This window comes from Mobula hypostoma, chromosome 5, assembly GCF_963921235.1.
Source record: "Mobula hypostoma chromosome 5, sMobHyp1.1, whole genome shotgun sequence".
Lineage (NCBI taxonomy): Eukaryota > Metazoa > Chordata > Chondrichthyes > Myliobatiformes > Myliobatidae > Mobula > Mobula hypostoma.
Window position 1 is genome coordinate 137,215,698 of NC_086101.1, and position 15,992 is coordinate 137,231,689.

Here is a 15,992-nt window from a genome sequence, read left to right on the forward strand (position 1 = left end):
TTATAAGCTCATTTCTTCCTGATCTTCCTCTCCCATTACAAAGAAGGCATGGCATCGAGATGAAAGGAAAGGTTAAGGAGCAAAATAGTTCATAATGCACATAAGTGTATGACAAACATAACTGATAAATATGGCTTTAGCTGTATCAATGCTGAGTGCAGTTTAAGGATACCTTTGTTTCCGTTTTTAGATTTAAAAAAAAATGCTGATTGTTTTTTAATTTATTTCTTTACATAGATGTCAATGTCCTGTAGGCTATGGTGGCTTGCTCTGTGAAACAGACGTGGATGAATGCAAATCTAATCCGTGCTTGAACCAGGGTGTGTGTACCGACAAGCTAGGCTCATACATCTGCAAATGTCCACCCGGCTTCAATGGGACCCGATGCGAAATGGGTAAGTTTTAACGACAATCCATTATAGTATCAGGCCAAAGCTCAATCCAAGTTAACATCATGCATGAGCTGAAATAGTGATTCAACGCTATGATGCAGAGAGATCATGATGGCTTTAACTTGGATCACGAGTGCAGAGTGCACAATATTGAATCGACTGTCCATCCAGCATTGCCCCCTCACCCATTTTCAATTATTTCATGCTGATAGTTCATTACCCTCTCCATGTAATTTCCAAAATAAGAACAGGGTCATAGAGATTTATGACATGGATTGAGGCCATTCTGCCCTTTGTGCCTGCTGGTCCAGAAGGCGCCAAACAACCTGATACCACTTCCCAAATATTGGCTTGTATCCTTGCCTATCATAGCACAGGTAGTACCCATCCAGGCCCTATTTCAGGATGATGAGGGTTTGTGTCTTCACAACCCTTTTAAGCAGCATTTTAGATAACTACCACCCTTTACCTTCTCATATTTGTATCAGTTACTGCGCAATTGTATATCTAGCTATTAATGCATTCAATCTAGAGTTGTACCCAGTTCTAACATAGGTTTCTTTGTTAAAGCTGTTGGGGAAAGCAGCCCATAGCAAATTCTTCCAGTTTTCAGAGTTCTCAAAAATACAAAGAATAATTGTTTGAAAATGCCATCACGAAAGTCCTAAATAGGAGCCTCTCAGTTTTAATTCAATTGAGTTGATGTAATTATACATTTAAGATACCATCTGCACCACCTTTGTTTCCTCATTACATGTTGTGAGCTAATTCTGTCCTCTTTCTGTAGAGATGTCCTCCAACTTCAACCTGGATTTTGATGTTTCGGGGATCTATGGCTATGTTCTATTAGATAATGGCTTACCGACGCTCAGTGCACTTACCTGTGCTTTCTGGATGAAATCTTCAGATACCACAAACTATGGGACTCCAATTTCCTATGCCTTGAATACTGACTGCGACAATGCCTTCCTGCTAACAGATTACAATGGGTAAATTCAATTACACTAATAACTAATTGCAATTCTTGGTATCATTCACCTAATAGAGGGTGATCTTAACGGCCTGTTATCATTCACCTAATAGAGGGTGATCTTAACGGCCTGTTATGTATCAGTATTTATCTCAAGACCTTGTCCTTTGGAATAAATCCTTTCACAGATGCAAATTTACTATGTATTTCAAAATGCAACCCTTACACAAACTTTATCTGACATAAGGAGCCGTAAATAAGAAATTATTCTCAGTTAATGATGGTCAACAGTGATCAAATGGCATGACTACTAACCATTCAAAAAGTGCAAAATGCCATATACAGGCTGAAACCAACAGATGTATTTACTCATAGGAAGACAAATGCAGTTACTGGAAACACAGAGGCTAAAACAGTAAAACTCACTATAAGATATTGGATGCATAGAGTTATAGAACACTACAACATAGAAACAGGTCCTTCAGCCCATCTAATCTATGTTGAACTGTTACTCCTCCTAGTCCCAATGGCCTACACCTGGACAATAATCCTTCTACCCCTCCATCTATGTACTTATCCAAACATCTCTCAGATGTTGCAATCAAATCCACACCCACCCTTCCGCAGGCTGCTTATTCCACACTTGCACCTGAGTGAAGATCACCCACAGGTTCCCCTCAGATATTTCACCTTTCACCCTTAATCTATGACTGCTAGATCTAGTTTCACCAAACTTCTAAAGAAAAAGCCTGTTTACATTTACCTTATCTATAGCCCTCATAATTCTGCATCCCTCTATCAAATCTACCCTCAATCTCCTACACTCCAGGTAAAAAAAACCGTCACCTATTCAAACTTTCCTTATAAATCAGGTCCTCAAGTCTCAGCAACATCCTTGTAAATTTTCTCTGTACTCTTTAAATCTTATTGATATCTTTCCTATAGGTAGGTGACCAAAACTGCACACAATGCTCCAAATTTGGTCTCACCAAAGTCTTACATAACTTCAACGTAACATCTCAACTCTATACTTAATACCCTGATTTACGAAAGCCGATGTGCCAAAAGCTCTCTTTTTGACCCTACCTACATGTAATGCCACTTTCAAAGAACTATGGATCTGAATTCCCAGATCCCCCTGTTCTAGCACATTCATCAGTGCCTTATCATTTACCATGTAAGTCTTACCTACGTTTGTCCTCGCAAACTGCACCACCTCACACTTGTCTATATTAAATTCCATATATTCCTTATATAAATTCCATATATTCCATATCTGCCGTTTTTGCAGCTGGTAAAGATCCCTCTGCAAGCTTTGATAATCTTTCTCACAATCCATTACACTCACACTGGTGTCATCTGCGAATTTGTTGATCCAGTTTGCCACACTATCATCCAGACTGATGACATAAATGACAAAGAGCAACAGACACAGCACCGAACTCTGTGAAATACCACTAATCATAAGCTTAGAGTCAGAGAGACTGCCTCTCTCTGGTTTCTCTCCCAAAGTCACTGTTAAAGCCGATTTACTACCTGAATGCCAAGCAACTGGACCTTCGTGACCAGCTCCCACACAGGACTTTGTCAAAGGCCTTGTTAATATCCATGCAGGCAATGTCCATGGCCTATCCTTCATCAACTTACAAGGGTAACCTCCTCAAAAAACTCTACAAGATTGGTTAGGCATGATCTACCATGAACAAAGCCATGTTGACTATCCCTAATCAGGCCCGGTGTATCCAAATAATAGTATATCCTGTCCTTTAGAAGACCTTCTAATAATTGAAATATTGATTATTTAAAAATTAATTAACTATTAAAAAACTGTTGACATCAGACTCACCAGCCTATAATTTATGGCTTGTTCTTAGAGCCTTTCTTGAACAATGGAACATCCTAAGAATTTGATTATAGGATCTTTAAAATCTCAATAAATTATATATTTCTAATCCTGAATCTCTAACATCATACATGTTCAGTCTAAAAACGTTACATAAAGCATTAAAAAATCTTAGTTTTTGTTTTAAAATTGTGCGACTGAAACTCCATTTATTTTCATTAAAATTGTAATTTTTCCATGCTGATGAGATATTTTAAAGTTACAAAGCCATATTTAATGATTTAAAATAGAACATTGAATGACTACAGACAGATATTATTGGTACTGATTAATCTCTTGAATGAAGTAATTATCCACCTTAAAGACCTTTCAGAAGCTGAGATTATGACTAACTGTTGAAAGCAAATTTGTATGACATGTGAATATCATATAAGGATCAGAACACACATTATTTTCCTCTCTCACCAGAAAGCAGCTATGACATCATTGCTAATATGCAACAAACAATTAAATTAGCTTAGAAATTACCCTCTTATGTTGTTTAATAGATTATGGAAAAATTAGAAATATTAAAGAATCGATGTGCATTGGGTAGGGAGTTCCTGTATTTTTGACCTTGTGATTATTCCATCAGTCTCTTGATGTATCTTGAAAATAGTGAAAGGCCTTTGGAAAGTTAGGGGACCAGTCACTAGACACAGAATATCCAGCCTCTGACCTGCTTCTACTGTTTTTGTTGTATTTATGTGACTTGGATATATAAATTATAGGTGATTAGACTTACTCTTCTTGGAGATGTTGTGAATACTATATGCCATTTAGCAGCCCATGTCTGACATTTTGCAGACAGGGACAGCTTGAGGACAATCTGAGATGTTGTGAATGGAACTAAAAATTGTGCAATAATCAGCAAATGTTTCTACTTCTGACGTGTAATAGAGAGAAAGTTATACTGTGGGTGAAACAGCTGAAGATTGTTGTGCTTAGGAACCCCTGCAATATTATATAGATTGACTTCGCAAATTGATTTACGAACTAATTTCAAGTAATTTATCCATTGCATTTGTTTCAAGGATTAGTTGTTCTGACATATTGATGATAAAGAACAGGTCAGATGGCACTGCCTTAATTGCAGAGCTAACTATTCTTTCCATTTCTCCCGATCAGTTGGGTGTTGTACATCAATGGCAAGGAGAAGGTAACTGATTGTCCCTCAGTCAATGATGGGAAATGGCACCACATTTCCATCACGTGGAATAGCACAGGTGGCGTATGGAGAGTTTACATAGATGGAAAAGTCTCTGATGAAGGCAAGGACCTTTCTACTGGACTGAGTATCCCAGGTAATATATTGATAGAGCTTCAATGCAGATGTTTCATTAACAGTTAGTTGCCTTTATAAGGGTTTATTGAAAGGTCTGAAGAATGCCCATCTTTATTTGTAAATAGTATTATTTTAAGTGTGACAAGTTATAGAACCCTCTGGCATCGAACTATTAAAAAATATTGGATGGCTACTGGCTAACTACTGGATGGCTGTAATTCATGTTCTTTGCCTGTTCTTGGGGCATTTAATCTGTGTTCCTCCTATTTGTTCAGCCTATAGATAGGATAAATTGAAAAGCAAAATGTACGGCCAATGTCATTCTGCTGATGTGAAAGTTGTGTCCTAACCTGGCAAGTCTCGATTTAGATTTACATTTCATAGGATCCTAAATCTCAGATTTGCAATGACATCCAAACAATGAGACTGAGGCTGAGGGTTTGGTATACATCACCAAACTCTTTTCATTGTATCAAATCCTGAGGGATATTCGCAAATCATAACAACTTAGATGATAAAGCAATAGTATGATTTTTAACTTTCTCCTACACTGATTTTCCTCTATAAAGTAACCTATGCTTTGGTGACATTGTGTCTGAGATAAAGGATTCAGGATTGATGATGTACTTTTGTTGGAATATCAGTCATAAGGGCCAGAAGTTGTCCAGCATAACCAAGTCCACCAGTACATGTAGACTAACCTTAATTGAAAAATGTATTAATATGCAAGATATGTACACTAAAGCACGATGGTAAAGGGCATTTTAAATATGGCTGTAAGAAAAATGTGGGAGTGAAATGTCTGAAGTAGAAATAGAAAATGCTGCGATTATTTTGCAAATTAATTAAAATTATTCAGGTCCAGAGAAAGCTGACATTTGAGGTCAGTGATCTTTCACCAGTTCTCATTTCTCCATGGAATTTTGAGTACTTTCTATTAGAAATACAAAGCACTATTTTCTGTTATGTGTACCTTGCTGTATGGTGCAGCAGTCTAAAGGAAAAGGGAGTGTTTCAAATGTTACAGATCTATAACCACTATACTTAATTCATTTCTTGTCCATCCATATTTCCTTTGAATATGCAATCTTGAATTTTAACAATGATTGATTATATCAATCAAGAGAGTTTACACAAGTAAAGATCTAATGATGTAAAGTTTGCTTCCCCACAAAGCCATAGCTTTGCATCCTATATGTCTTCATACCTATATTAGTGTGTGGTATTGTAAATGTTGCTTTAAGTTTATTGGATATGCTATTACCTTTAGAAAATTGCCACTTGGTTAAGTATAACATGTGCTATAAACCAGTCTGAATCTGACTGCCACAACAAACCTGAGAGTTTCCTTGATGCACCCAGCCTCAGCAAGTTCAAATTAACTTTATGGTATCAGAAGAACCAAAAATATATTATACTTCCCTTTCATATGCAATTTCTATTGTAGCTGATAGCTGTCCCTATGAAATACAGAAAATCTTCATCTTAGATGTACAGAAGACTGCAAATATTGGAATCTGGAGCAAAACAAAATGCTTTAGGAACCTCGCATGTCGAGCAGCATCTGTGATGCAGGAATTGTCAACATTGCAGAATGAGATCTTGCATCAGGACAGAGAAGGGAATGGGAAGATAGTCATAGACTTGTACAACACAGAAACAAGCCATTCCATCTAACTTGTCCATGCCAGCCAGGATATCTAACCGAGCTGGTCCCATTTGCCCACACTGGGTGAGTACCCTCTTTGCAACCATGTGCAAAGTAACCAGTATAATGAGGCGAGGGGGAAGGTAGGTGATATGTAGACTGAAGAGAGGTGAAGGATGGCAGGATAAAGGAGCCAGGTGGAGAAGGAGGAGGAATGGAGTTGGGGACAGCTGCTGGAGAGTGATAGGTGGGAACACAATGATAACCAGAGCTGGAATTTGTTAAGTTAGAAAGGTGATACTGGCGACCATTGGTGGAGAGATGAAAGGCAGATGGAAACCAGGAGGAAGGGATCAGATAGATGAAGTGAGTGGGTAGGAGCTGGGTGGAACCAGGAGGAGAAGGGGGATGAAAATGAAGGATTTGGTGTTTTAGTAAAAGGTACAAAAACATAAGGACCAGAGGTGGATTGGAAGAAGAACAAAAGTAACACACAGAAGTTACAGTAAGTGTTACCTGAAATTAGAAATTTCAATGTTCGTGCCACTGCGTTGTAGGGTTACATGAGGAATTCATCTAGATTGTGTTGGGCCTCATTCTGACAGTGGAGGAGGTGCAGAAATGGGAAGAGGAGTTGAAAATGACGTGCATCTGGGAACTCGGGATGGTCATTGCAGACAGAACACAGGTACTCTGCAAAATCATCATTCATTCAATCACACAGCCACCTGTGTAGAGGAGGCTGCACCGGGAGCACCAGAAGCAATAGACAAGGTTGGCAGAGGTGCATGTGAATCTCTGTCCCACCTGGCATGGCCGTTTAGGTCTCTGGATGTTGGTGAGGGACAAATGTAAGAATAAGTATTGTACCTCCTACAGTTTTGGACAAAGTACCAGTGTTAGGGAGAGGTGTGATGGATGACCAAGTGGCCCCCACAGAAGATGCAAAGGGGTAAGGATGAGGAGATGTGGCTATTGGTGGGATCCTGTTGGAGTTGGCAGAAACAGCAAAGAATATTGTGCTAGATGCAAAGGCTAATAGGGCAAAAGGTGGGGGCTGGAGAATACAAACTCTGTTCTGTTTGGAGGGAGGGGGATGAGGAAATGCAAGTGTACTCCATCAACCACAGCAGAAGGGAAGCCACGTTTCCTTAAAAAATACATTTCAGCTATCCTGGAATGAACACAAGACCATAAGACATAGGGGCAGAATTAAGCCATTTGTCCCTTGAATCTGCTCCATCATTCCATCATGGCAGATTTATTTTCCCTCTCAACCCCATTCTCCTGCTTTCTCCCGTAACCTATCAACCTCAGCTTTACACGAGGAATTCTGCAGGTGCTGGAATTTCAAGCAACACATCAAAGTTGCTGGTGAACACAGCAGGCCAGGCAGCATCTCTAGGAAGAGGTACAGTCGATGTTTCGGGCCGAGAACCTTCGTCAGGACTAACTGAAAGAAGAGCTAGTAAGAGATTTGAAAGGGGGAGGGGGAGATCCAAAATGATAGGAGAAGACAGGAGGGGGAGGGATGGAGCCAAGAGCTGGACAGTTGATTTGCAAAAGGGATATGAGAGGATCATGGGACAATTTAGATGTACCCAATGACTTTGCTTGGCTTCTGCAGCAAATGAATTCTTGCTAAAGAAATTCCTTCTCATCTCTGTTCTAAAGGCAGTTCCCTGTGGTCCTAGACTCCCCCGCTACTGGAAACATACTCTCTACATTCACTAGCTAGACCATGGTTACCATAGTGGATAACATCACCCCACTGGAGGCAGTGGAAGCTTCTAAGGGGCTCATGGGGGTGAGTTCAATTGCAAGGGGTGCAGCTGAGGGATTACAGGATTAATTTAAGAAATGAATGACTTATTATAAGCACTGATCCTCGGTGCCTCATAATTGATTACAATGATCACGTAGTCACCTCATCTCTTGCTAACTCACCATTCTCTTAGACTTCTCTTTGCTTGAAGTGCATTATAGTTGTTGAAAAGCAATGAGACACTTCTGTATTTGGAGATCTAAAAAAATTCCAGTGAGTACAGACTCACAGCCATCAAACACTCCTTATACATTAACCCTTTCACTCCCAGGATCACTCTCACAAGACTCCTCTGTACCCACTCTTATGCCAGTACATCCTTTCTTAGATATGGAGCTTAAAGCTGCTCACAATACTTAAAATGTGGTCTGGCCAATGCCTAATAAAGCCTTAAAATTACATCCTTGATTTTATATTTTAATCCTCTTGAAATTTGACTTGCATTTGACTTCCTTTCTACTGGTTCAAACTGCAGGTTAACCTTCAAGGAATCATGCATGGGGACTCCCACGACCCTTTGCACAGTCTGAATTCAGTCCCCATTTAGCAAATATTGTACACCTTTATTCCTTCTATCAAAGTGCATGATCATACACATCTCTACAATGTATTCCATCTGGCGTTTCTTTGCCCATTCTCCTAATCTGTCGAAGTCCTTCAGCAGACTCTCTGCTTCCTAAACACTACCTGCCCCTCCACCGGTCTTTGTATCCGCAAACTTCTTCACAAAGCTATCAATTCCTTCATCCAGATCATTAACATATAACGTGAAAAGCAGCAGACCCAACACTGCCTTCTGTGGAGTGCCATTCCAGAATCTAGTGGTTCTAGAAAGAATGCCATACGGAAAGCCTGCTCCGAGAGTAGGTGCAGCAGGGATGGAGAATCTGGGAGATAAGGATGACATCCTTACAAGAAACGGTGTGGGAAATGTGTCACCCAAGTAGATGTGGGCCTCAGTGGGTTTGTAGTAAATGTCAGTGGATAGTTTCTTCTACTTGTCACCTTTCATAACCTCAAAATATTTCAAGGCGTACAGAAGCGCAAAATCCTACACCACCAGGTTCAAGAACAGTTACTTCCTTTCAAATATTCAGTTCTTGAACCAAGTGACACAACCCTGATCAGAATCAGAATCAGGTTTATTATCACCGGCATGTGTCATGAAAATTGAACTGCAGTAGCAGTTCTATGCAACAAGAAAAATAAATAAATATATAACAGTATATGCATATTGAATAGATCAAAAATCATGCAAAAACAGAAATAATATATGTTAAAAAAGTAAGGCAGTGTTCACAGGTTCAATGTCCATTTAGGAATCAGATGGCAGAGAGAAAGAAGCTGTTCCTGAATCGCTGAGTGTGTGCCTTCAGGCTTCTGTACCTCCTACCCGATGGTAACAGTGAGAAAAGGGCATGCCCTGAGTGCTGGAGGTCCTTAATAATGGACGCTGCTTTTCTGAGACACCATTCCATGAAGATGTCCTGGGTACTTTGTAGGCTAGTACCCAAGATGGAGCCAACTAAAGTTACGACCCTCTGCAGCTTCTTTCGGTCCTGTGCCGTAGCACCCCCCGCCATACCAGACAGTGATGCAGCCTGTCAGAACACTCAGCACGGTACAACTATAGAAGTTTTTGAGTGTTTTTGTTGACATACCAAATCTCTTCAAACTCCTAAAATATAGTCGCTGTCTTGCCTTCTTTATAGCTGCATCGATATGTTGGGACCAGATTAGATCCTCAGAGATCTTGACACCCAGGAACTTGAAGCCACTCAGTCTCTCCACTTCTGATCCCTCTATGGGATTGGTATGTGTTCCTTCGTCTTACCCTTCCTGAAGTCCACAATCAGCTCTTTCATCTTACTGACATTGAGTGCCAGGTTGTTGCTGTGACACCACTCCACTAGTTGGCATATCTTGCTCCTGTACGCCCTCTTGGCTCCTTCTGATATTCTACCAACAGTGGTTGTATCATCAGCAAATTTGTAGATGGTATTTGAGCTATGCCTAGCCACACAGTCATGGGTATATAGAGAGTAGAGCAGTGGGCGAAGCACACACCCCTGACATGCACCAGTGTTGATCGTCAGCGAGGAGGAAATATTATCACCAATCCGCACAGATTGTGATCTTCCGGTTAGGAAGTCAAGGATCCAATTGCAGAGGGAGGTACAGAGACTCAGGTTCTGTAACTTTTCAATCAGGATTGTGGGACTGATGGTATTAAATGCTGAGCTATAGTCGATGAACAGCATCCTGATATTGGTGTTTGTATTGTCCAGGTGGTCTCAGGCCGTGTGAAGAGCTTAACTACAGTTTAACAGCACTGTGGTCACTTTGATCACTTTGCACTAAAATGACTTTGCTTATTTATTTTAATTTGTTCTTCTTTGTAAAATTGTGTATAATTTATATTTAATTTAAATTTTGAATGAATGTTGCTTATGTGATGCTGCTGCATATACACTGTTAATTGTACTCACACATACATATAGTTGTTCATATGACAGCAAACGCAACTTTGATTTTGACCTTGAATGTACTTCACAGGCTGACATCACTGTTTTAAAATTGGACATGAGGCACCAGTTTGCAAGCAGCGAAGTCCCAATGTGAGAGACTGCTGTGGTGATGTTGCCTACAAAATAAGAATCAGAAAGGAGACCGGGGAATAACTACTTTGTGTGTCTTCAAAACAGGACGATGAGATTTAGTATATCACGTGAGACAGCTGAGTCAACTCCTTTGACATCACAGCGTTCTCTTGCCACTGAGCTGAAGTGAACACCTAGACTCTTGTGGTCGGGTCTTCAGAGTGAGATTTGAACCCATAACCTGCTTTTGAGAGTAGGAATATTTTTACCGAGTCACGTCTGAGTGCATTCCTTTGGCAATGTAACACAAATGTTGAATGTGGGTGCTTCTGGGCTCCTATTGAAGCAATAGCAGTGAAATTCATTGAAGCTTCAGAAGCGGTGTTTGTAAGTGGATTGAAAGGAAAGCTTTTCACTTGATATCCCTCAGCACAACTGTGACCTTTGTTTCCCCAAGGATTTTCAAAGAAGTAAATAATTAATTGCCTGTTGTGCCCTGGCACTAACATAAATTATAAAATGATTTCCGCTGCATCTCATAACAAAGCTTTCCTCATGGGCTAATGACATGTTGGAAGAACTGTCAGTCAAGCAGCTGTAATGAAAATACTTCAGAATTCCTTCCAGGTTCTTCTCTAATTTAAGCAGGATAAGGTATTTGCAAACAAAGAAGGCAATGTACACGTGTTAAACCACAAGAAATCACTTTATTAGAGCTGGATAAAGCATACAATGCAGAGAGAAAAACAAGTGATTAATGACACAAACACAAGGAAATCTGCAGATGCTGGAATTTCAAGCAACACACATCAAAGTTGCTGGTGAACGCAGCGGGCCAGGCAGCATCTCTAGGAAGAGGTACAGTCAACGTTTCAGGCCGAGACCCTTCGTCAGGACTAACTGAAAGAAGAGCTAGTAAGAGATTTGAACGTGGGAGGGGAAGGGGAGATCCAAAATGATAGGAGAAGACAGGAGGGGGAGGGATGGAGCCAAGAGCTGGACAGGTGATTGGCAAAAGGGTTATGAGAGGATCATGGTACAGGAGGCCTAGGGAGAAAGAAAAAGGGGGAGGGGGGAAGATGGGCAAGGAGAATAGTGAGAGGGACAGAGGGAGGAAAACTGCATGTAAAAGACATTCAGTCTGTCAGCGAGAGGCACTTCACTGTCGTTGGCGTGCACAGTGGTCTTGTAGTCTGCTGTGGTCTGAATGCCTTGCCACACGTGCTACAGCATCCCAATCTCTCAGCAGTGGCCAGACCTCCGCTGTCAACCACGGCTCGGATTTGCTTTCACAGAAATGTGTTTAATGATGGCAATGTCGTCAATGCACTTCTCTGTGTAGCCCTCATATTCATGTGATGGTCGTAGGCAGCTGCCACCTTGAACATATTCCAGGTCATGTTTTCAAAATAGTCCTGTACAGTACTGCTGAGGTTGCTCCTTCTGGCCAGAAAAAGATCGGGATGTTGCTCTTTGCCGAATTCAAAACTGGATTATTTAAAGAATTTACAGCTATATCTATCTTTATCAACTGGTTTGATGCACTTAATCAGTTGTCTGTATGCAGGAATTAGCATAATAGATAAATGGTCAGAGTACCCAAGGTGGGAGCGGGGGCAGTCGTGCAGGCACCACAGCTGTTGGTATAAACCAAGTCTAATGTGTTCTCATCTCTGGTAGCAAAGTCAACGTGCTTATAGTAATTATGCAGGACTATTTATAAAGTTAGCGTGGTTGAAACTGCCGGCAACAACATAGAAACTATCGGGGTGTGTGGGTTAGAGGCCACTGGTAGTTTCATAGAGCTCATATAGCACTTCCCCAACATTAGCTCAGAGACAGCCATAATTACAATGGCAGTGAACTCCCTCGGTAACAAGAAGGGCCTACACTTTACCATATAAAAGCTTTCCCAGAGAGGAGCAGTGAATTGTCACTACGGAAGTGTTGGTATACTGGTTCTTAGTAACATAGATACACAGTTCTCCTCTGTGGTTGTGGCATTTCTATCACCTGACACCCTCTAGCTGGATGGCCACTTCAGGGGTGCTATCCTGAAGCCATGCAGGAATCCTTCATTCACACTGATCCAGTCACAGATGCAGGCTATCTAGTTCATTTTCTAGCGGTCAAAATTTGAAAGCAAAATCGACGGGACTGCCAACCTGCAGAGTTTTGCCTTTAGCCTCACATGAGTACCACCTCGCTCGCCACGCTTCTATTTCTTCACACACCACTTCCGATGCCTTCTTCCCTGCTATCCTGCAGCTCACTAGTTGGGTAGACTGCAGTACTTGGTGTTCTTAATATCCAGCAGTGTCTTTCACGATCATGAGAAAGGCTTAACGGAGGAACAATTACACCTTTAGTTGGACCCGGAATGGCCACTGTGACCGGGCACACCACTATCTTGACAGAGGAGCTGCCTCATGAAGGCAACATCTATCATCAAAGACCCCTATCATCCAGGCCATGCTACCTCTGCCCAGCTGCCATCAGGCAAGAGCTACAGTAGCCTGAAGTCCCAGATCAGCAGGGTCAAAAATAATCACGTACACCCTTCCAAGCATTCGGTTCTTGAACCAACTGGCATATCACAAATCACTACACTTGAGAAACATTGTGACCACTTTGATCAATTTGCACAAAAATAGTCTGCACTTTTTTGTTCTAATTGTGTGCATTCTTGTAAAATATGGATAGTTTATATTTAATTTATGTTAGATTATGTTATGTTGGAAGCAACATCTCATATTCCATTCTAGGGAGACTGCAACCAATGACATGAAGATCAATTTCTCTAACCTCTGGTAATTTCTCCCCCCCCCCTCTTTTTCCGTTCCCCTTTCTGGCTCCCCCTTACCCCTCCTGTTCTCCTCACCTCCTTCTGGAGCCCTTCCTCTGTTCCCTCCTGCCCTTGGGCCACTCTCCAGCTGCCACTTCCCAGCTTTTCACTCCCCCCCCCCCCGTAACCTCCCTTCCCCTTCACCTGATCGCACCTATTACCTGCCAACTTGTACTCCTTCCCCAACTCCTCCCACCCGATGAAGGGTCTTGAACTGAGACGTTAACTGTTTATTCCTCTCCCTAGATGCTGCCTGACCCACTGAGTTCCTGCAGCGTTTGTGTATGCTGTTCAGGGTTTTGAACATCTTCAGAATCTCTTGTGTTCTAAATGTATGTTTGTTTTGTGAATGCAGTTTTTATGGCACTGTTTACCTGTGACGCTGCTGTAAGTAAGTTTTCCATCGCACCTGTGCATACCTGTACTTGTGCGTATGATAATAAACTCAACTTTGATTTTGAATTGGCTCAAAACCTTTTTCTTTAAATTGCAATGATAACTTGTAAGGACAACAATTATTTAGTATGCAAGGGGTTATATATGATCACTAGGGGGAGCTTATACTTGGTGTTTGAGTAGAGTTTGCAATAGCGATGCATGTTCATGTAAATTTTGTCACATTCAATAACCCCCAGGGCTTTTGAGGGAGTATCATTTTTATAGAGGCTACAAAAGGTGAGTTTTAAGGAACATCTTAAAGAAGACGATGGATTGAAAAGCTCCAAGGCTTGAAAAACTAGTGGAGGAATGAGGAAGTGGGAAGGGGGTGGAATTCTAGACTTTGGGCTTTGGCAACACAAGGTATATCAGCCATGGAGGTTAGAGTTGTGAACTTGGTGAGTGAGAAGAAAGTACAGCTGTAGAAGGGTGTCATGTCCAGCAAAGATAAGACAAAACAAAGATTGAGCATGTTAAAATGAAAATACTGCTTGATTGCAATTGTCATAACGTTTTATCTATATCCAAGACAGTGCAGTCAAAGGAAAATGGTTCAGCTTATTGATATGAATCTTTACCTCTTGATTCCCAGATCTTCTGTGTTTATTTTAACATATGTATTTAGTCACAAAATCCTTCAAAATCATAAGCTGATTCTTAAAACAATCCCTCTTTCATCGGGTCCCATTCTAATTTTGGCATTACCAACTCTGAGATTCCTGGAGATTCTCTTACAGGGCATCTAATCTCCCATTATCTTGGCCCCACTCTCTCCCCCCGTTAGTCAACTGATACGTCTATCAATTGAAATGCAGACAAATTCCCTTAACTGCCAACCTCAAATATGGTTATAAAGTTGTCCAAAAGTACAATTGGAACAGTACTTCTTTCAATATCCATATACCCTGTATATATTTTTCTCCTTGCTGTTGATCTCAGTAGATATTGTTCTACAATTTCTAGACACTCTGGGCCCATCTCAGATGGTTATTTGCCCAGAGCAAAGAGATGTTTATATTTCTTATACGGGAGTGGGAAAATTCAGAAATCTGAGGTGCAAAGGGACCTAGGAATCCCCATGCAGGTTTCCCTAAAGGTAACTCGCAAGTTGAGTCGGTGGTAAAGTAGGCAAATGCAATGTCAGTATTCATTTCGAAAGGATTATAATATAAAAGCAAGGATGTGATGTTGAGGCTTTATAAAGCATTGGTCAGGCTACAGTTGAAGTATTGTGAGCTGTCTTGGGTACTTTCTCAAAGAAAGGATGTGCTGGCATTGGAGAGAGTCCAGAGAAGGTTCATGAGAATGAAAGGGTTAATGTATGAGAACTGTTTGATGACTTCAGGCCTGTACCCACTGGAGCTGAGTAGAATGAGTGGATGGTCTCATTGAAACCTATCAAATACTGAAGGACCTAGACAGAGTGGATGTGGAGAGTCTATAGTAGGGAAGTCTAGGATCAGACAGCACAGCCTCCGAACAGAAGGATGTCCATGTAGAATAGAGATGAGGAGACTACCTTTAGCCAAAGGGTGGTGAATCTGAGTAATTCATTGCCACAGGTGGTTGTGAAGGCCAAGTCATTGGCTATATTTAAAGCAGTGGTTGATAGGTTCTTGATTAGTAATGGTGTCAAAGGTTACAGGGAGAAGGCAGGAGAATGAAATTGAATAGGATAATAAATCAGCCATGAGCAGACTTGCTAGGCCAATTGACCTAATTCTACTCAAATGTCTCATGGCCTTATATCATATCCAGATACTTTAGAAGGCAGAAACAGTGGGTAGGTGGAAAGTAAGAAACCAAATATTAAATTTAACACATTTGGACTGGTCATTCCAGTACTTTACATTTGTGTTACTGGTAGTATGGTCACAGGAACTGGATTGCCTTTTCTCAAAAGGTTCTCCTAGATTTTCAGGAACTTCAGATTAACTTCCAGAACCCTGTTGAGAACATTAGTGGGTATTTAATATAACATAGGTGTAGCCGTCGGAGTGCTTGTCAGGTTGCTGAGTGGACTGGGAGATAAAACCTCCAGGAACAGAGCATGCAACACAGAAGCTAGAGGAGACCAATCAGCTCCACAGGCCTGTTCTGCTGTTAG

At 41.1% G+C, this 15,992-nt stretch overlaps 1 protein-coding gene across 4 annotated transcripts in view; it reads left to right on the forward strand.

Moving 5' to 3' along the window:
- svep1 (sushi, von Willebrand factor type A, EGF and pentraxin domain containing 1) overlaps positions 1-15,992 on the forward strand; it is a 267,906-nt gene that overhangs the window by 163,585 nt on the left and 88,329 nt on the right. For all 4 annotated transcript variants that reach the window (XM_063048990.1, XM_063048991.1, XM_063048993.1 and 1 more), the window contains 3 exons: positions 238-395; positions 1,180-1,381; positions 4,373-4,548. In XM_063048990.1, coding sequence (XP_062905060.1) covers positions 238-395; positions 1,180-1,381; positions 4,373-4,548 — 536 coding nt within the window. The remainder of the gene's footprint in view (positions 1-237; positions 396-1,179; positions 1,382-4,372; positions 4,549-15,992) is intronic.